This window comes from Octopus bimaculoides, chromosome 21 (assembly GCF_046866305.1).
Source record: "Octopus bimaculoides isolate indiv1 chromosome 21, ASM4686630v1, whole genome shotgun sequence".
Taxonomy (NCBI): Eukaryota; Metazoa; Mollusca; class Cephalopoda; order Octopoda; family Octopodidae; genus Octopus; species Octopus bimaculoides.
The window spans coordinates 3,401,428-3,423,294 of NC_142948.1; the positions used below are offsets into that span (position 1 = coordinate 3,401,428).

The 21,867-nt window shown below is 37.3% G+C and overlaps 1 protein-coding gene across 33 annotated transcripts in view; it reads right to left on the reverse strand.

Annotated features, from left to right (window-relative positions):
- LOC106875065 (neuron navigator 2) overlaps window positions 1-21,867 on the reverse strand; it is a 1,326,672-nt gene that overhangs the window by 50,019 nt on the left and 1,254,786 nt on the right. For all 33 annotated transcript variants that reach the window (XM_089339295.1, XM_089339289.1, XM_089339294.1 and 30 more), the window contains 5 exons: window positions 13,288-13,411; window positions 12,553-12,698; window positions 11,976-12,154; window positions 9,171-9,315; window positions 8,327-8,483 (listed from right to left, as the gene is read on the reverse strand). In XM_089339295.1, the coding sequence (XP_089195421.1) occupies window positions 8,327-8,483; window positions 9,171-9,315; window positions 11,976-12,154; window positions 12,553-12,698; window positions 13,288-13,411 (751 nt within the window). The remainder of the gene's footprint in view (window positions 1-8,326; window positions 8,484-9,170; window positions 9,316-11,975; window positions 12,155-12,552; window positions 12,699-13,287; window positions 13,412-21,867) is intronic.

Here is a 21,867-nt window from a genome sequence, read left to right on the forward strand (position 1 = left end):
TATTCGTAGGGTCTACCACTGCTGCTGCTGCTAGTTGCGTAAGTTAGCGTAATCTAGATATAATAGACTGGTTGTAATGAAAATGTGTGTGTATGTTGGCACATGGGTAGAGAGAGAGAAAAAAAATAATAATAAATAACGAAAACGGAATAAAATAAAATGAAACCTTGTAATAAAGCCATGGAATCAGTTTCCAGAATGACTAATGTACAAATATCTGTACAAGTCCAAAGATAATAATGATGATGATGATGCATTTGGTATGCATTTGTTGCATACCTGGGTAGAAAAAAAAAGGGGAAAGAAGAAGAGAAAGAGACAGAGAACAAAGTGTGTGTGTGTGTGTGTAAGTGAGATCCTTAACAGAACTCATCGTACCAAGGTTTTCAAACAATCTCTTTCTCTCTTATCTCATACAGAATATTCCTTGTACTAATTGTCTAATCATGTTACATAGTTACATGGTTCTGAGCTTGTAACACACACACACACACACACTCTCTCCTCTTTTCTCGTTAATTTGCAAAGGTTTCGGTTATTTCTTGGTTTTGGAATCTGATCTTGCCTTCGCCATCAACTGCAGACTTAACTAACATCTTACTCATTAGTAACCCCCACACACACGCACACATTTTTGAAAGACAACATGACTGTAGAGCAATTATATTTGTTCATTTACTTTACATCTGATTTTCCATGATAGCATGGGTTAGAGAAGTACATTCTACTGAGATATTATTCTACAGCCAGAGGCAGTCATTGATCCTTACCGGCATTTTCAAGTAAGGGAGTTTTCATTTAACTCAGAGCTAAAATGCAGTATTATTACTACTATTATTAATCCTTTCTACCATAGGCACAAAGCCTGACATTTTTTTGGGGGGGAGGAGACCAGTTGATTACATCGACCCCAGTGCATAACTGGTACTTAATTTATCAATCTCCAAAAGGACGAAAAACAAAATCGACCTCAGCAGAATTTGAACTCAGAACGTAAGGATGGGTGAAATGCTGCTAAGTATTTTGCCTGGCATGCTAATGATTCTGCCAGCTCACCATCTTAATAATAATAATAATAATGATCCTTTCTACTACAGGTACAAGGCCTGAAATTTGGGGGCAGGGGGTAAGTTGATTGCATTGACCCCAGTGTTTGACTGGTGCTTATTTCATCGACCCTGAAAGGATGAAAGGCAAAGTCGACCTCGGCAAAATTTGGACCCAGAATATAAAGTTGGATGAAATGCCACTAAGCAACTTGTCTGGAATGTTAACAATTCTACCAGCTTGACGCCTGAATAACAATAATAATTCTTTCTAATTTTTGGCACAAGGCTACCAGTTGGCCCCAGTATTTGATTAGTAACAGTGTTTTGTTAACCCCTAGAGTATGAAAGGCAAAGTTGATCACAGCAGAATTTGAACTCAGATCATGAAAAGTCCAAAGAAATACTGTTAAGTATTGTGTCCTTGAGCAAGACACTTTACCTCACATTGCTCCAGTCCACTCAGTTGGTGCAAACAAGTTGTGCCTGTAATTCAAAGTGGCCAGCCTTGTCACACTCTGTGTCACACTCTGTGTCACACTGAATCTCCCTCAGAACAACATTAAAGGTACACATGTCTGTGGAGTACTCAGCCACTTGCACATTAACTTCACGAGCAGGCTATACCAGTGACTTAGTTACACCAATTTTGCCTCTCTCACCAACCTTTCATACATTTTTGTCTGAAACAAGAATTTCCTCAAAGAAACTGAAGAGGATTTTCTCTGAAAGAGGAAAAGCTCATTTGTCAACCCAACAATCTTTGGTGCTGCAGTAGACACTGAGCAGAAAAAAAATAAAAGACAACCAGCAACCCACCCTTCGTAGCCAAAGCAAAGCAAAACGGTGGGTGGATCTTCATGACAGATTTGGCTGAAAGCCGGATCCGTTCTGCATGTGATAACAGCTGTTTTGGGAATGCAAAATAAGAACAGTGATTCTTGGAATTCAAGACAGAGGCTTCCTGCAGTTTCTCTGCACAAATGCTATTTATTTCCTTGCTCTACACTGCAACCACCACCACCACCACCGCCACCATCACCATTTAATAATCTATCAATGCAACTAACGGAAAAAATATGACCTCACCTTCCTTTACTTCTTATTTAAACACATCCTGTTAATAATATAGATTTTATTTTAGATTGTAATGTTAAAAATTTAATATATTTTTAATATTCAATTTGGAGTTAGATACATATTTTCTTTAACACACACACACATGCACGCATGTGTACAGGAGAGGAATACATCGACACATGGTGGAGGCAATGATGTGTAGATCCTATATTTTTAAGGATATTTTCGTACTTAATAAAAACCTATTACTGAAACCTTATACTTGGATATATCTATGAGCACACACTGATTAGGCAAGGTGGGGAGTGAATGTGGGTGTGTGGATGTCTATATGCCTGTGTATATACACACACACACACATGAGGAGAGAGAAAGAGAGAGAGAGGGAGGGAAATATATACATATACATAGATGCACACACCTATGTACACATTCAAATATACCTGCATATATACATACACACAATCACAAAGAATGACACACACGCATACACACACACATATATATACAAATACACACACACATATATATATGCACACGCACACACATACAAACACAAAAATAATATTTGGCTAAAAGCAGTTCTTATACCTCTATTATTACTGCTGCTGCTGCTGCTGCTGCTGCTACTACTACTACTACTACTACTACTATTTTATATTTATACTTATTATTATTAGTGTTTGTTTTTTTTCCTAATTTTATTTTATTTTTCCTTCTCCTTTCCACATAGTTTATTGATCTTTGAAAGCAGGGGGTATGTCATTTTAGCACAGTTAGCAACGTATTAGATTCCGCAGAAACAAAACTCTGTATCTATCAATAGAACAAAAAAAAAAAAAGTAAAAAAAAATTTTTTTTCAAAAGTTATCTTTGGGAGCAAGGGTAAAAACAGCCCCCCCACCAACCCTCACACCTCACCCTAAAAAACAGGGGATAAAGGTTTACTATAAAGCAGTCATAGTAAAAACATTTCGGCATCGAGATAATATTTCTCAAGTTTCTTCTACAGACTGGAGAATTCAGAGTCGAGTTTGTTTCTTTACTCTTGTGTGAGATTCCAGAATGACTCACCTAAGTTAAAACAGAACGGAGAAGTTGGTTTTCCCAACCATGTGCTTTTGGGTTCAATCCCAATGCGTGAAACCATGAACCAGTGTCTTTGGCATGTAAAAAGCACCATTCGAGCGTGGTCGATGCCAGTGCCGCCTGACTGGCACCCGTACCAGTGGCACATGAAAAGAACCATTCGAGCGGGGTTGAGGCCAGTGCTGCCTGACTGGCACCCGTACCAGTGGCACATAAAAAGAACCATTCGAGCGGGGTTGAGGCCAGTGCCGCCTGACTGGCACCTGTGCTAGTGGTATGTAAAAAGCACCATTTGAGTGTGGTCGATGCCAGTGCCACCTGACTGGCCCCTATGCTGGGGGCATGTAAAAAGCACCCACTACACTCTCTGAGTGGTTGGCGTTAGGAAGGGCATCCAGCTGTAGAAACCTTGCCAGATCAGATTGAAGCCTGGTGCAGCTTCCTGGCTTCCCAGACCCCAGTCAAACCGTTCAACCTATGGCAGTATGGAAAACGGATGTTAAATGATGATAATGATAATGATGATGGTGTGTGTGTGTGTGTGTGTGTGAGTGATGTCTTGTCTTGACAAGATGTGTTACTTGTAAATGAGCATCATCAAACGAGGTGCCCTTCATTTTCCATCATCCATATCTGGCCATGGGGAAATACCATCTTATTTGGAAGCATGTAAGGACTGGCAACAAGACGGGCAATTGGGCCATTGAAAATCTGACTCAACAAATTCCATTTGAGCCATGCAAATACGGACATTAAAATGAGCAAAGATGATGATGGTGATGATAATGATGATGGTGATGATCAATCTCCTCTGTCAACTCACAACCCTCCTTTAGTTCTTTGTTTTCTTTCCTTTTCAATAAGGAAGGCGTACCATTGGCACAAAGTTAGGAATTTCAGGAATGGGAAGACAGCTCTGGTGGCAGGACAACATGACTAAAACTGATGCTTGACAAGAAATGCAAAAAGAAGCAGCAACGGCCTTCAATGCCACTCTGACTGTGCAGACATTTACATTGCTAGAAAGAGCAGTAAAATCTTCCTCAAATCATACCTCATTTTTGTTTGTATTAGAGCGAGAAGAAAGAGAGAGAGAGAGAGAGAGAGAGAGAAAGAGAAAGAGAGAGAAAAGTAAGAAACACATTGGATTTGATCCTAGATCATAAGATTTCTCAATTTGAACGAATTTGAGATGAAACAATAACACCACCACCACTGCCATTTCCATTATGATGACAACAGTGATTATGATGATGTTGATGATGGCAAAAGTGGTGGCGGTGATGATGATGACGGTCTAGTTAAGGAACCTCTCAAATTTAAGCCCCCTAACGCACACCGTCATGTCACCATGACCACGCCCGTACCCCGACTCACTCCCACCCACATTACATCCTGAATTAACAAGCAACGAGTCGCCTTTCTTCGCTTCAGCTGACATCCTATCCTCAAGGAGTTTCATCTTCCCGTCCATTTGATGCTACACAGTGCAGAACTAAGCACTGATTCAACGAGGGGAAGGGTACCCCTTAACCCTGCTCTACCGTGGCCTCTCAAAAACACACATCTATCTTATTATCAACGTCAGAAGGATTCTTTTATTCTTTTACTTGTTTCTGTTATTTGACTGCAGTCATGCTGGAGCACTGCTTTTAGCCGAGCAAATCACCCCCAGGACTTATTCTTTGTAAGCCTAGTACTTATTCTATCGGTCTCTCTTGCCAAACCGCTATGTTACAGGGACATAAACACACCAGCATCGGTTGTCAAGCGATGTTAGGGGGGGGGGGGAACAAACACAGACGCACAAACACACATACATATATATATATATCTATCATCATCATCATCATCATCATCATCATCATCATCATATATATATATATATATATATATATATATATATATATATATATATATATATATATATATGTACAACAGGCTTCTTTCAGTTTCCGTCTACCAAATCTACTCACAAGGCTTTGGTCAGCCTGAAGCTATAGTAGAAAACACTTACCCAAGGTGCCACACAGTGGGACTGAGCCCAGAACCATGTGGTTGGAAGCAAGCTACTTACCACACAGCCACTCCTGCACCTCTCCTCCACTGGGCCCCCATCAGAAACTAGATACAGTTCTTATGAATGCATAGCAGTACACTTCAGCAATGTAACTACACAGTATTTCTTCCAACTTTTTACCTTCTGGGTTTAAATTCTGTTGAGGCCAACCTTGCTGTGCAATCTTTCTGGGGGTGGATAAAATAACGTACCAGTTAAGAACTAGGGTTGATGAATTCAACTTACCCCTCCCCTCAAAATTGCTGGCCTTGTGCCAAAATTTGAAACCAAAATATCATTATTTTTTTTAGAGGGAGTGGCTAGCAATTCAATACCATAGAATTGCAGTCTGAAGAGTTCAGTGTAATTTCCATCTTTCTCATTATTATTATTATTATTATTATTATTTTCTATCATTACCGTCAGTGCTGCCCCAAAAGATCTGTTTTCATTTGCACAGCTTATCTTTGTTTAGTCTTCTTAAGTTTCCCTGCTGTCAAACATCCTCTTGCAGCCATGAGACGCTATACAATTACACCAGACCCGTTCCACTGTTTGATCTAAGTCTACCTTAGTCTATTACGCAGATAACATAAAGCCTTTCATGATTTCCTTCCCCTCTTTTAGTTTACCTCTCCCGTGCCAAGCTGTCTTTGATATTTTAATCCCTTCACAACCAGATCCCTCGTGAAATACACAAGTCACATGTTTATGAATTCATTTTTGAAAACGAACAAGAATCTGGATGGTTTAAGTGAAACAACAGACTCTGCATCATATAATAGGTACCAGTCATTATTGTGGGAAGTAGTAAAGAGGGATAGTTAGACCTGTGGAATTGAGTGTCTACGTTGGTTTGCATTGTTTATTTCAGTGAGGAAAACACACAAAGTATACCAATGTTTGTAGTTCTTTCTAAGAGGAAGAAGATTTGACCCTTTCAGGAAGGAAGGAAAACACACACACAATATACTATTGTCCATATGATGGTTGTCTACTCCTTACACAGAGTTTGACCACCTCCTGCACCTACACCTTAGCCCTTTCATGGCGTCTGATGTGGCTTTTTAAACCAGACAATGTTTTGAAAAAATACCCACACAGATTGCACCTCTGATTTGAACTACCAATACCTGCAGGTAAGTTCTGCTCATTGTGGATCCTAACATGTCTTTTATATACATACATACATACATATATATATATATATATATATATATATATATATATATATATATATATATAGTGGATTGCCCATGTTCAGCCCACTGCAGGATGAAGGCCTCAGCATGTTCTCTTGATCAGAAAATGGTTTGAGATCATACTGGTTTGATGAGCCTTCTCTGCCGCACTGACCCAAAATGGCTTGGCAGAGGGATGCAGTCTTTCACACTCATACCCGGAGTAATTAAATTGATTATGTCAACCTCAGTACCAAACTGGTACCAATTTTCTTGAACCTGAAAGGATGAAAAGCGAAGTCGACCTCAGCAGAATAGAATTTGAACTCAAAACAAAAAGATGGATGAAATACCATTGAGCATTTCACCCTGCATGCTAACAATTCTGCCACCTCACCTATGTATACACACACACACACACACATATATAGTTCATTGTTCTTTCCAAGGGGAACATTTTGACCCCTTCATGAAGAAAAACACACAAATTCTCCATTGTTCTTTCCAAAGAGAAAAACGTGATTTTAGTGTCTTTGACTTACTGTTCGAATCTGACCATATTTAGATTCACATTTTTTTTTGGTGCCACATGAAAAGCACTCATGGTAGTGTCACACAAAAAGCACTTGTGTCGGTGTCACATAATAAGCACCCAGTACACTCTAAAGTAAAGTGGTTGGCACTAGGAAGGGCATCCAGTTGTCCAAAACAGACAACTGGAGCTTGGTGCAGTCCTCCTGTCAAACTGTCCAACCCATACCAGCAATGGAAAGCGGACATTAAATGATGATGATGATGATACAGAGGAAGAGGATGTAGGAAACATATTCGAAGCTAAGTTTTGCAGAAAATGAAATTTTACCAGCTTTTATTTTATTTTATACTTTTTTTTCCTAAATTATAATTTAAAAAAAAAAGAAGAAAATTTACTTCTTTAAGCAAAAAAAAGCACCAAGTCACCAAACTAACTGTTCACACTCGAAAAAAAAAAGTAGTGTTAGTAGTAGTAGCACTGACTGTCACGTAGCAGTAGTAGTAGTAGTAGTAGTCCAACCGTTTCATTTGCAAAAGATTTATCCAATCGACTCAAAATAAATAAGGAAGACAGTTTTTTTTTTTTTTAGTTAAATAAATGAATTTAGCTGAAAAGATTCTTTTTAAACATAACAAAAGGAGCTAATTTAAACAGTTTTTTCCTCTCGTAGCACCTGAGTCTTTGATTTTAACTTTCATAAAAAAATTTGGTAAACACGGAATATTTCATTTAGACAGAAAAGATAAAAGTTTCTACAATGATAATGCACAGCTGTAAATCTTTATCTTTATTTTATTTTTTTACTTGTTTCAGTCACTGGATTGTGGCCATGCTTGGGCACCACCTCAAAGGGTCCAGTTACAAAAAAAACAAAAAAAACAAAAACAAAAAAAACAAACAAACCGAGTCCTCATTTTTTAAAAGTCTCTTTTGTCAAACTGCTAAGTAAACAAACCAATACAGGTTGCGTGAAGCAGTAGTACACAAATACAAACACACACACATACACATATATATAGATGCAGGATTGGACGTGTGGTGAAGAAAGATGTATGAAGGAGAGAAAGAGAATAGATAACAAAGAATGAAAGAGATTGAGAAAGAGAGAGATAAAGAAAGAAAAAGATTGGAAAGAGAGGGTGAAAGTACATGAGACAAATGTAGATCCAACAATCCCCATTGACATAATAATAATAATGTTGGTGCACTATAAAGAGTTCTGGTAATGGAGAATGAAGAAAAAAAACCCTAACAAAAACACAGGAAAAAACAATGTCATTATATTTGTTACGTTAATAGGTGGGGAGCATGGAGGAAACGAAATGTTTCTACTTACCAAGACTACCGTGATCTGATGATGCCAAACTAAGACTGCGGTCAAGAGAATCATTGCTCACTTGGTGATGTAGGGAGGAAGTCGACATGTTTAGGTTTTTAGTGGTGACCATTCGAGTTAACCGGTCATTGTCTGCTTTCAAAGCACTCATCTCATTCTGAAGAGTAAATAATAATAATAATAATAATAATAATAATAATAATAATAATAATAATAATGATGATGATTTCAAATTTTGGCACAAGGCCAGTGAGTTTGGGGAAAGGGGTAAGTCGATTATACTGACCCTAGTATTAGCAGCAAAATCTTACATGGACCCTGGCTGAGAACTACTGCTTTAAATAGTCAAAGTTGTTAGCCATCTCTGACTTATACCGGAGACTACCAAAAGTAACATTGAAGATACAGCATAGAAGGATGAGGCTAGCTGGACACTGCATCAGACACATTGATGAAATTGCTAACAAGCTGGTGCTCTGGCAACCAACAGAAGGAAGAACCAAGAGAGGAAGGAGGAAGATGACTTATATTGACAAGTTGCTGGAGGATTCTGGTATGGAAGATCGAGACGGATGGGGAAAATGCGTGGAAACAGTCTTGGGGCATCCTATGGGACGACGACCTAGAGGAGATGAGATTATATAGTCACTCAATCTTCTAGAAATAGCAGCTAAATCTTCCTTTATCATCTTATAGACACTTTATAGATAATGTACTTGTAGAAACACTACAAGCCAAAAAATAAGATGAAACTATTGTGTCTGAAACATTTTTGATCAAAGAACTGGCCTAGTGAAGGGGTGATGAGGATAAATTAAACAATAATAACAACAACAATACTAACCCTCATTTTATTCATGGTTTCTCGTAATTGCTCGAGCTGATGAGCTGAGGTTAATGCTTCGAGGCGTATATCTGTCAACTTCATGTCTTTTTCACGGAGTTGTTTGCGCAGTTCACTGACAGTCGAGTCCTCCGATTCGCAAATTCTGAGGATAAAAAGAAAAATCGTTTTAGGAAGAGTGGATATTGAAGCGCTTATTAAGCTATAAATAACATCATGTAAAAACTGGATTACAAAAACCCTTTGGATAGAAAAAGTCGAAGGCTGGCCATGGAACTTGAACTCACATCCCTTGTAGATATGAGAGATGTTTTATCACTGGACCAGAGCAATCTTTTGAATTTCTCAGGTCATTTTAGAAACTTTTGAGAGAACATGGAATAATTCTTTTTTGGAACAATGGATCTCAAAGCAAACATTAAGATATAAATAATAGTGTTCAAATTTTAGCACAAGACCAGTAAGTTCCAGAGAGGGGGTAAGCTGATTACATTGCCCCCTGTGTTCAACCGACACTTATTTTATCAGCCTTGAAAGGATGAAAGGCAAAGTCAACCTCGGTAGAATCTGAACTCAAAATGTAAAGACAGACAAAATGCTTCTAAGCATTTTGCCAGGTGTGCTAACGATTCTGCGAGGTTGCCGCCATAAAAATACAAATAATATTAATTTTAAAAAAATAGTAATATTAATATTGGTTTCAAACTTTGGCACAAGGCCAGCAATCTCGAGGGAGGGAGGGGGGTAAGCTGATGACATCAACCCCAGTGTTAAACTGGTACTTATTTTATCAACCCTGTAAGGATGAAAGGCAAAGTCGACCTTGGCAGAATTTGAACTCAGAATGTAAAGATAAGTACATAAAAAAATAGAAAGAAAATATCAACAGATCAAAGAGTGATATGTTCTTTTTTTTTTGCGAAGGGAATTAATTTCAAAGAAGCCATACCTGCACCAGCCTTAGATTACAAGAAATATACGAGACAAACGAGATAAAGATTTGAGTAATTATGTATGCATGTTGTCAGTAATTTGAAGGATATATATATGTATATATATATATATATATATATATATATATAAATAATGTGGGTAATTGTTAATGAGAGCTCATTACAGCAATGCTAATAGAATGGTGATAAGGAAGTCTTTGATACAGATGGAATGGGTGCATTCAAGAATAATAATAATAATTATTTTCATTATTTCTATTCTAGGCACAAGGCCATGAAAAATTTTTGGAGAAGGGGGCTAGTTGATTACATCAACCCCAGTGTGTAACTGGTACTTATTTCATCAACCCTGAAAGGATGAAAGGCAAAGTTGACCTCGGTGGAATTTGAACTCAGAATATAGCGGCAGAAATACCGCATTTCACCTAGCGTGCAAACGATTCTGCCAGCTCACCACCTTAATAATAATAATAATAATAATAATGTTTAGCGGTATTTCATCTGCTGTTACGTTCTGAGTTCAAATTCTGCCAAGGTTGCCTTTCATCCTTTTAGGGTCGATTAAATAAGTACCAGTTATGCACTGGAGTTGATGTAATCGACTTAATCCCTTTGTCTGTCCTTGTTTGTTCCCTCTATGTTTAGCCCTCTATGGGCAATAAATAAATAAATAAATAAGAATAATAATCCTTTCTGCTATAGGCACAAGGCCTGAAATTTGTGCAGAGGGGAATAGTCGATTAGATTGACCCCAGTACTTGCCTGTTTGGTGTGGCAATAGTTAATAGGAAAGTATATGTATATGTGTGTGCATCTGTGCACACACACACACATATATAAATATCACTTTGCCAGATCAGATTAGAGCCTGGTGCAGTCTCCTAGCTTGCCAGCCTTCAGTCAAACCGTCCAACCCATGCTAGCATGGAAAGCAGACAATAAATGATGATGATGGTGATATATATATATATATGAAGATGCGTGGCTCAGTGGTTAGGGCATTTGGCTCCTATCCAAAAACGAGGAGAGAGTATATTGCAGAATGTACTCCAAGATACACTAGGTCTGAAAAAAGGGGCGGGGGTGGACAATCATGGCTGAATGCATTTGATCATAGATTCGTTTGATCAGGGCTGATAACATATTGATTAATTTCTGTATAGTTTGACTCCTGATTGGAACTGCAGGTCTGACCGTGAGTGTGTGTGTGTGTGTGTGTGTGTGTGTGCGTACAAAAGCTTGTATGTGCTATTTTTGTGTATTTCTTAAATTTAAAAAAAAAACAAACTCTTTTGTTATAGTTCTGTTGAAATAAACTGTTGTTGTTTCAATTCATTTTGAAAACAGTGGAAAATTTAGTAAAATGACTTCTTTATTATTAAGGTGTTTTGAAATTATAAAGGAAGGTTTTAATTAAGATAATTTTAAAACAAGATGTTTGCATAAAAGAACCAGAAACAGTCTCAGGTGGTTTGGTACCAAAAGAGTTATTAAGCTTGCAAGTTGGCAAGCATGGAACCAGAAATTTTGGTTTAAATGTTCGCCATTCAGTAAGGAAGGTTGAGAAGGATCCACTCAACAACTCCTTTTTAACCCTTTTGTTACCAAATTTCTGCTAAAACACACTTTTATTTCAATTAATTTTGAAAATAATGAAGAATTTAATAAAATAACTTTACCAAAATTAACCCAATGTTTGGAACACAAATTAATAAAAAAATTTGATGGCAGTCTTTAATTTAGATCACTTTAAAAACGGAAATTTTATCTTGGAGCTTGGGACTCTGAGAAGCCAAAATGGTTAAAGTGAGATTTGATTGAAATTATGGTAAAAAAAAAACCATATACTTACGCTCCAGAAGAATGTGACCCCTTGATAGATCCAGGGCCATTGAGATGTGAAAGTTGTAAAAGAGGAGAATTTGGAGCAGAACAATTAGATCTTAGACTAGTGGTATCTGGTTCCACGTCTGACATAGATCCATGTTTATTCTTTTTGCGAGAGAAGGCTTTACTGAATGAACTACGCAGCTGAAATAGAAAGAAAGAAAGAAAGAAGGAATGAGTGAAAGAAAGAGAGAACAAACACAATGGAAAAACGTGTGTGTGTGTGTGTGTGTAGATATATGACAAGAAATAGGAAGGAGAGCAGTTCTGTTTGAGTGACGAATTCTCCAGGACCAATTCTGGAGAAAGAATCAGGAAAGGTTTCTAAAATAAATGAGCATTAGTGTTCATGACAGTGCCCTAGTATGGCCACATCTACTGGCTGAAACCAATAACAGAATCAATATGTATATGTGTGTGTGTGTACATATATATACATACATACAGACGTATATATAGTTTGTGAGTAGGTCTTTTTGTGTAAGAGAGACAGAGTGATAATGTGAAAAGGTAAAAAGAAAGGAGAGAGCCAAAATATTTACCCAGCCCTTCTTTTTGTTCTTTTTCTTGCCGATGTCACCATCTGTGGCAGCAGACTGCTGGCTGGCAGCACTGCAAGCACTAGACAAACTGTTGATACTGGACATGCTGTCTGAGGACATTTGCCGAATTATACGAGCTTCTGATCCTGAAAGAAATAAAAAATTAGCTGATTTTATTATAAAATTTTTTTTTAGGGGTCAGCAACAGATATGGCTAATCCTTTAACTCACTGATTCTCAACCATTTTTTTAACGTATGGACCCCTTTGGTCACTGTTTTATTCCGGTGGATTTCCATGGCCATTCAATGTTTATAAACTAGTTTCATAAATATTCTTTCAAAATTCCCATTTTGTTCATCACACATTTACTTGTGTGGTTGGAATGTTAGAGAAAGTAACTGGGCTGTTTCTTCTAATAGATACATGACATGCCTTGTTTACCCTGCTAGTGCTGGTGCCATGTTAAAAGCATCCAGTCCACACTGTAATGTGGTTGGCATTTGGAAGGGCATCCAGTCGTAAAAATCCTGCCAAAACTAACCTTACCTGTGCTAGTGCCACATAAAAAGCACTGAGTCCACTCTGCGGAGTGGTTGGTGTTAGGGAGGGCATCCAGCCATAAAATCTCTGCCATTCCTAATGCCAACCACTTTACAGAGTGTACTGGACAAATTTAGAAGACAAATGTTAGGGAATTGAAAACGTCCATCTAACAGTCATGGAGTGACCTTACCTCCAGCAGCAGGAGAAGTATGTCTACGTCCAATATTCGGACTGATTGTTGAATCGGGATTGTTAAGTCCGCTCTGTCGCTTTAAGGCCTCAATTGTCGCTCTTAATTCGTTGAGTTCCGAATCCTGAAAAATACAAAGACAGAGGCGTGGTTAAGAAAAACAATAATAAAATAAAGCTTTGATGTTTATTTATTTATTTATCATTGTTTGAGTGTTTTTACTTAAGGTCAAATATTGAAGGAAAAAGTTAAATTGGTTTGCAAATAAATAAAATTGACTGATCAGATTGGGACAACAACAACAACAACAACAACAGAACAGGACATTAAATTCACTTAGCAGATTAAGAAAAACAATATGAGAAAGAGGACATATATAGAGGAGGGGGGGTGGGGTGAGAAATGAAAAATAAAATATTTGTCTTTCTTAATTAAGGTTAAATATTGAGAAAATAAATTTGTTGAAAGAGAAATCAATAAATTGATTCAGAAATAGATCAAATCAAAAATCAAAGAGAAGAATACAAAAAAAAGACAAATGTATTTATTATTCACATTTGTCAAGGGGTGGGGGAGCTGGCAGAATCAGTAGAGCATCAGACGAAATGCAAAGAAATATTTATTCTGGCTCTTCACATTCTATGTTCAAATATCACTGAGATTTCATTGCCAGTCACCCTTCCAGGGAGGTCAACGAAATAAGGTACCATCCATGTACTGAGGACCAATGATACTGACTGAATCAAAAGCAATTATTATAAACCCGTAATCCTTGTAGATTTAAAAATATATACAACGGATGGAAGGCCATTGCAGGGAGTAATCATCATCATCATCACTCTCATTTGACACACATTTTCCATGTTGGTCAGCCAGAGAGCTTCAGCAGACTCCACTGTTTGGTTTGGCTTGATTTCTGTCTGGATGCCCTTCCTAATAACCACACACACACACATATATATAGGTGCAGGCATGGCTGTGTGGTAAGTAGCTTGCTTACCAACCACATGGCTCCAGGTTCAGTCCCACTGTGTGGCACTTTGAGCAAGTGTCTTCTACTTTAGCCTCGAGCCATCCAAAGCCTTCTGAATGGATTTGGTAATGAAAACTGAAAGAAGCCTGTCATATATATGTTGTGTGTGTGTGCTTGTGTGTCTGTGTTTGTCCCCTGACCATCGTTTGACAATCAATGCTGGTGAGTTTATGTCCCTATAACTTAGCGGCTCAGCAAAACAGACCGATAGAATAAGTACTAAGCTTACAAAGAATAAGTCCTAGATTCAATTTGTTCAACTAAAGGCAGTGCTCCAGCATGGCCACACTCAAATGACTGAAACATGTAAAAGACTATATATAATACCATTCTAAAAGCATTAGCTTGGTGCCTGAGTAATATTAGAACAAGCGTAATCTCTTTTGTAATGCTCTATACATTACACAAGACACCAGACACACGTGTGTGTTCCCCTCCAGGTTATTGAGCATAATAATTCCTCAGAAAAAGACAAAACAAGAAAACAAAACACTGCATAAATACAAAAACAAAAAGGCTAACAGCTATTAGCCCCTTCACCAATAGCTCTTTTTTTATGTTGTTATTCTCCACCCCCCAATACAAATGGTGGGGTGGGGGCAAGAAGAGAGAGAAATGGCTTAAGCTATTAAGTGAAGATGCTGTAGGTGCTGAAGGTGGAGAAGGTGATGGTAGCGGTGGTGGTGGTGTTGGCGGGGGGAGGGACTTTCTTCGTTTTGATATACTCAACACCTGGAGGTGGTTATAAAGTACTTGATCCTTTGTTTTTCCTTGGCTTATTCAACTCCCCGACCTCCACCCAGAAACTCCTTCCTGATCCCTCTTCTTCCATAGCCCCTTATACATTTATTTTCCTTGCCGTGTATCATGGCTGTATGGAGTATGAGGTTTTGAGATTACAGCATTTCCAACACATAATCTGCATGAATATTCTTACCGTTGCTCCTCCAAAATAACAAAGGATGGGGTGCAGACAGGGCTGTGTGGTAAGAAGCTTGCTTCCCAACCACATGGTTCTGGGTTCAGTCCCACTGCATGGCATCTTGGGCTGACCAAAGCCTTGTGAGTTGATTTGGTAGACAGAAACAGAAAGAAACCCATCATATATATATATATGTATTATCTGAAGTGTACAGTATTATATATCCATTACTGCCGATCTTACCAATCAGTTTCATGCTAGCGATTCAATGGAGTGTTAGGTAACAATCCGATTATGTAACCCTGTGCTCATCAGAGGTAGCCGATATGGAATAAAATATGGCAACTGAGCTGAATAGACACATCTGGTTTGAAGTTGCTGTAAAAAAGATGAAACGAAACGAGGAGGGGATTGAGTTAAGAGTGTACACTTCGGATAATATACCCACTCTTTTGACAGATATATGAGTACATTTTTTTATGGACTCTTAGATGACTTACAGTTACATATATATACACATACACACGTGCGTGTGTCTTTGACACCCACCACCACCATCTGACAACCAATGTTGGTGTGTTTATGTCCCTGTAACTTAGTGGTTTGGCAAAAAGTGACTGCTAGAATAAGTATCAGGCTTAAAAATAATACAGGGGTGGATTCATTTGACAAAACCAGGGGTTGATATCAATCTCTGTGGGTCGATGGGACTATCTAAAGGGTTGATCCCTTTAACAATTTTGCTAAACCACTGTCCCTGGATTGGTCCATATTTTTAATTGAGCCCCACAGAAAAGACAATAAGCAAAGTAAATCTTCAGACAACACCTTAAGAAAAGCTAAAAGATGCAAAATTATGAAATCAGCTGCTGTTATTTTGGAGCAATGTTGTGAGTATATCTGCACAAATAATGTGTTAGAAATACTGAGAAGAGTCAGTAAGCTCTGTGTCTGTATGCACCAGCACCAGCATCACCATTTCTACTCTCCAAAAATAGAGGTTCACAGCTTGATACGAAAGCTTATTTTTCAACTGCACTGAATTTGGCATTGGAAAAGTTAAAGATAAAATAAACAACAAGGTTTGGAGCGAACCTGTCCCTATCATCCCCTTGCTGTCAGTAATCCCATACGCTGATAACGATAGTTTTAAGGAGATATTAATATATATACATATACATAAATATATATATATATATACACATTCACATACCTACGAACATATATATAAACACACACATGTGCATGTGATGGTGTAATATTATCACTAATAATACTTGCTGATAACGAGCAAAATAATTTCGGTATTAATTTACCAAATCAATTTCAAGAAGAGAATCTCTGCTGATAAGATAACTTAATCAGTATGGTATTGTAAGCAGCCCAAAATTATCAAGATCATCATTATTATTATTATGATTAACATCATCATAATTTTTTCATGCCACAAGGGAAGTGTCAGGATATCTGAATAAGCTTTTTTTACTCTGGGCAACGTTTTACATAGAGGTGAAGGTGGGCCATGTCACAAGAACATGAAGCAAAATGAAGCTGCTTTCTACCGTATGTGTTTCTCTTTACAATGTGTCTTACATGCTTCAGTGAAAGCATGTGGCTTAGTGGTTAGGGGTATTTGGCTCAAGATTGTAAGATGGTAGTGCATTGTGTCCTTGAGCAAGACACTTTATTTCATTTGGAACAAAAATTAACATGGACGGTTTTAATTCAGATCACTTTAAAACAAGATATCTCTATCATAGAACCAGATAGGTTGGTACTAAAAGAGTTATTCAGCTTGTAAGTTGGTAGGCAGGAAACCAGAAGGTCTGGTTTAAATGTTTGCCATTTTGTAAAAGACAGAGAAGGATCCACTGAACAACTCTTAATTAACCCTTTCGTTATATTTCTGTTGAAATCCACTGCCTTTGTCTGAAATAATTTTGAAAATAATGAAGAATTTAGTGAAACAACTTTCTCTTTACTAAGCAGGTGTTTAGAAGATAAATTAACATGGAATTTTAGTGGAAGGTTCTAATTTCTATCAGTTTAAAACAGGAAGCTTGTATCATATAACTAGGAGCAGTCTCAGGCAGGTTGGTATCCAAAGGGCTAAGTTAGCAGGTAAGGAACCAGAAGATCTGGTTCAAATGTTTGCCATTCTGCATCTCTAACTTAACCATTTTGTTATCATCTTTCTGTTGAAATACACATCTTTTGTTTCAATTAATTTTGAAAATAATGAGGAACTTATTAAAACAACTTTCTCATTAATTAAACAGGTGTTTCGAACAGAAATTAACATAGAATTTTAATGGATGGTTTTAATTTAGACCACTTTGAAAAGAGGAAGTTTGTATCATATAAGTAGAGGTGATCTTGGTTGGGTTCGTATTAAGAGTGTCAAATGTGAAACATACCAGTTCATTTTCTTTCATTGCATGTAAGAATGTTCATCTTTTTAACATAAAATTTTTTTTTTTTTTAAACAAACACAGAAAATTATCTTTCAAGATAACAGAATATCTTTAAAGATAAAGTGTTTTTTTCTTTTTTGGGGGAGGGGACAGAATAGGAGAGATGGTGGTGGTGGTGGTAGTGTTGATGATGGAGTTATAAATCTTTTTGGCAGAAACCAATCTTTAAGATGGTGCCTCTGGAGAAATATACATATATACATACACATGTATGTATATATGTGTGTGTGTGTGTGTATATGTATATATATATATATATATATATATATATATATATATATATATATATACACACACACACACATGGTTGTGTATATGTATATCTATCTATATTCTTTTAACTGCTTTCAGCACAAGAGCTGCAGCTGTATAACTTCATATATGTGCACACATACAAAAACATATACATACATACATAGACATACACATATACATGTATAAACATTATACACACACACACACACACATGCGCATGTTTTTCATTTTCACTTTCACAAACACACAACATTCCTGCCTCACCTTCTGGGAATGCTCCAATAGCAGAAACAACTCCAAAGAGAGAATTTCAAACCCAATGCGCAAGATCTGTCATGACATGGACTGCCATCTTGCAATTGTGAGGATTTAACAAGAATGAAGTATCACTGTCTTTCACTGTGGCCATGCTGGAGTACCACCTCGAATAACTTTTAGTTGAATGCAATCAACCCTGGTACTTAATTTTTTTAATGTCTACTACTTATTTTATCAATCCTTTTTGTCAAACTGTTAAGTTATGGGGGACAGAAACCCACTGACACTGGTTGTCAAGTGGTGGTGGGGGATAAACACACATACCTGGTGGCACATAAAAAGCACCCACTACACTCCTGGAGTGGTTGGTGTTAGGAAGGGCATCCAGCTGTAGAAACATTGCCAGATCAGATTGGAGCCTGGTGCAACCTCCTGGCTTGCCAGGCCCTCAGTCAAACCTGTCCAACCCATGCCAGCATGGAAAACGGACGTTAAACAATGATGATGATGATGTGTGTGCCAAAAGTAAAATACATGTCTCCCAATATGTATATATATGTATATGTGTATACACATGTACATATATATATATAAAATACACATATACATATATACACACATTGCCTCTGTATCATAGTTTGCAGACGAGGAGAATTATGCAAGGGATAAGAGATAAATATATTCTCACATGCTCCATTAGATAAACAGGACTATAAAAATCAAAATAGAAATTTATTTACACAGAAATAGCTTAACTGAACAACTCAAAGAGATGTCTGCAGAGAAGCTGGGCAGAGTCTGTTCAATAGCCTTCAGTAATGGCTGATTTCTTTTATATTCTTATTTCGTTATTTATTTTCTAATCAACAACAAATGTTGAGTGTTATTTAGTTGCTGCTGCTGTGTTTCTTTATCCCTTGTTTTTTGGCGTATGTTCTTGGGGAAATTCTTAAGAAGCTTGTAAGTTGGAAGATAGGGAATGAGAAGGACTTGTTCAAATATTTGCCATTCTGTAAAAGGCAGAGAAGCATTCACTTAACCCTTTTGTTACTGTATTTCTGTTGTAATTCACTGTTTCAATCAGTTTTGAAAATAATGAAGAATTTAATAAAGTAACTTTGTTAATATTAACTTGGTGATTGGAACATAAATTAACAGGAAATTTTGATGGACAGGTTTAATTTAGATAATTTTAAAACAAGGAATTTGTATAACAGAACCAGGGGCTGTATCACGGGGATTGGAATCTAAAGTGTTAAGAAGTTGGCAGGCAGGGAACTAGAATGTTTGCCATTCTGTAAAAGACAGAAGGATTCATTTAATAACTCTAACTTAACCGTTTTGTAATCATATTTCTGATGAAGTACACGGCTTTTGTTTCAATTAATTTTGAAAATAATGAAGAAGTTTGAAAACTGACTTTATTGTTTTTGAAGCTGGTGCAAGGAATATAACATGAAAATTTGATGTTAAGTTTTAAACTATATTGTTTTAAAACAGAAAGTTTGTATCATAGAGGCAATGAGCAGTCACGGACAGGCCAGCATTAAAAGGGTGAACATTTTAGCATTCACATTATTCTGTCAAAAAGTAATGCTAATTTATTCATATTGTTTTTAATTAATCATGCATTATAATATAAATATATAATATAATGAAATTGTTGTATACAGTGCTTAAGTGCACTACAACAACAACAACAAAACAAAACGGCATTAGGTGTACTGTTTGTGAATTTCAGAAAGCATGGAAGCTTTGAAGAATGGAGTGTCTTGGCAGCTAAGAATTGATGTGGGCAGTTTATTCTATACTTCAGCAGTTCTGAGCATGGAAACAGGTTTCTGAAAGCCATGGGTGCTATGCTGTTTTTTGATCATGTAAGCATGTCCATGAGTGGAATTCAAAAAGGTGCCCATGGCTGTTGCTGGAAAGATGGTGAATGATCTTGTGGATGTCTGCCAAGTCAGTTGCCACACATCTGGGCTTTAATGTGTTCTTTAATGTGTTCGATGATGTAACTGTTAATTTTTAGAATGACATAGTAGGGTTGGTATGGGAGTCAAGATCTGGCTACTTTCTACATAAAACAGAATATTTTAGTTGGACATGGCCAGTTTAAATGCTAAAGGGTTAGCAAAATTATAAGTTGGGATGTAGGGATCCAGATGGTCTGGTTCAAATGTTTGCCATTCTGTAAAAGGCAGACAAGGATCCACTTAACAATTTCTATTTAACCATTTTGTTACCATGAAAGACATGTCTAGCTATTGGGCTGTCTCAGTGAATTCTGTGTGACCCATTCAAGTGTGACAAAGTGGACAATAAATTGATGATGATAATGATGTATGTACATGTGTGTGTGTATGTAGGGGGTGCATAGAGAGAGGGAGAGGGAGAGAGAGGGAGAAAGGAAGCCTTGCCTCCAGGCCCTGCTTGTACCAAATCTTGTACATCAGTTCTTATGTTACAGGAGGTGTTTGAGCCGGGGAGGGACAGGGAGTGAGGCATGGCTAACTAGCCATTTGAAACACCAGTCAAGTTTGGTTTATAAACATTGTAACATGGCAATGGTAATAACAGCTAAAGAGAAAGGAGGAGTAATGGTGTGAGGGGCAAGACAGAGAAGGGGAAAGACTCTAATATAAAAACCTGGTATTTATATATATATATGTATGTATGTATGTATATATATATATATATATATATATATATATATATATATGTATACGTTGAACTAATTCCTGATGGAGCAATAAATGAAGAAACGGTAAGCTACTGAGTGGAATGGTGAAGAAGATAACAGCGAGGGGAGGTGGTGTAAGTTTGATGTTGGCATGTAAGTTTGTTTGGATAAAGAAAGGAGAGACCGTTTGACCTAATTCTACAACACCTACAATGAACAAACTAATGAAGATACCTTCACAGGGGTCACCCTGCTTGCTAGAAAGAGAAGTCAACCTTGCCTCTCTTCCTTGAAATCACATCTTACCACATTAGAAGAAGAAGGGTATTTAGTGCCTGGATAAGTGTCAGGCTTACGGTGGGAATGGCTTCTGATCGTAGTAAAGTGGATTAATGAAGATAACTTCACAGGGGTCACCCTGCCTACTAGAAATAGCAGTCAACCCCTACCCCACCTTCGAATCCTATCTTACTATGTCAGAGAAAGAAGGGGTACTTTTTGGTTATCTCACCCCCATTAAAACGTGGACTGACATCTGTCAGTTAGCAAAACGAATTTTATTTATATAAAAATGGTTTAACCCTCAAAAAAAAAAAGAAAGAAAGAAAAATTAATAAACAAGAAAACTGAAAATATTAAACATCTTAATTGAATCTGATAACATTTTCATAACAAATCCTACCCTGCCTATTGAGGGGGCCAAATGTCAACTGTGTTGAAGTGTTGAATCAAAAGGATCTGTTTTAGTTCAATCTCTTGTTGCCACATGAACTCGATTTTTTAGTGGGGAGGTAATCCAATTTTTTAATGGGGGTGAGATACCCAACAAGTACCGAAGAAGGGTGTTTTGAGTCTGGATAAAGACAGGCTTGTCATGGTGGGAATAATTTTTTGATCATATGTGCAGCGGATGACAAAAGACCCGGAGTTAAAACAACACCATCTTTATGCAGAA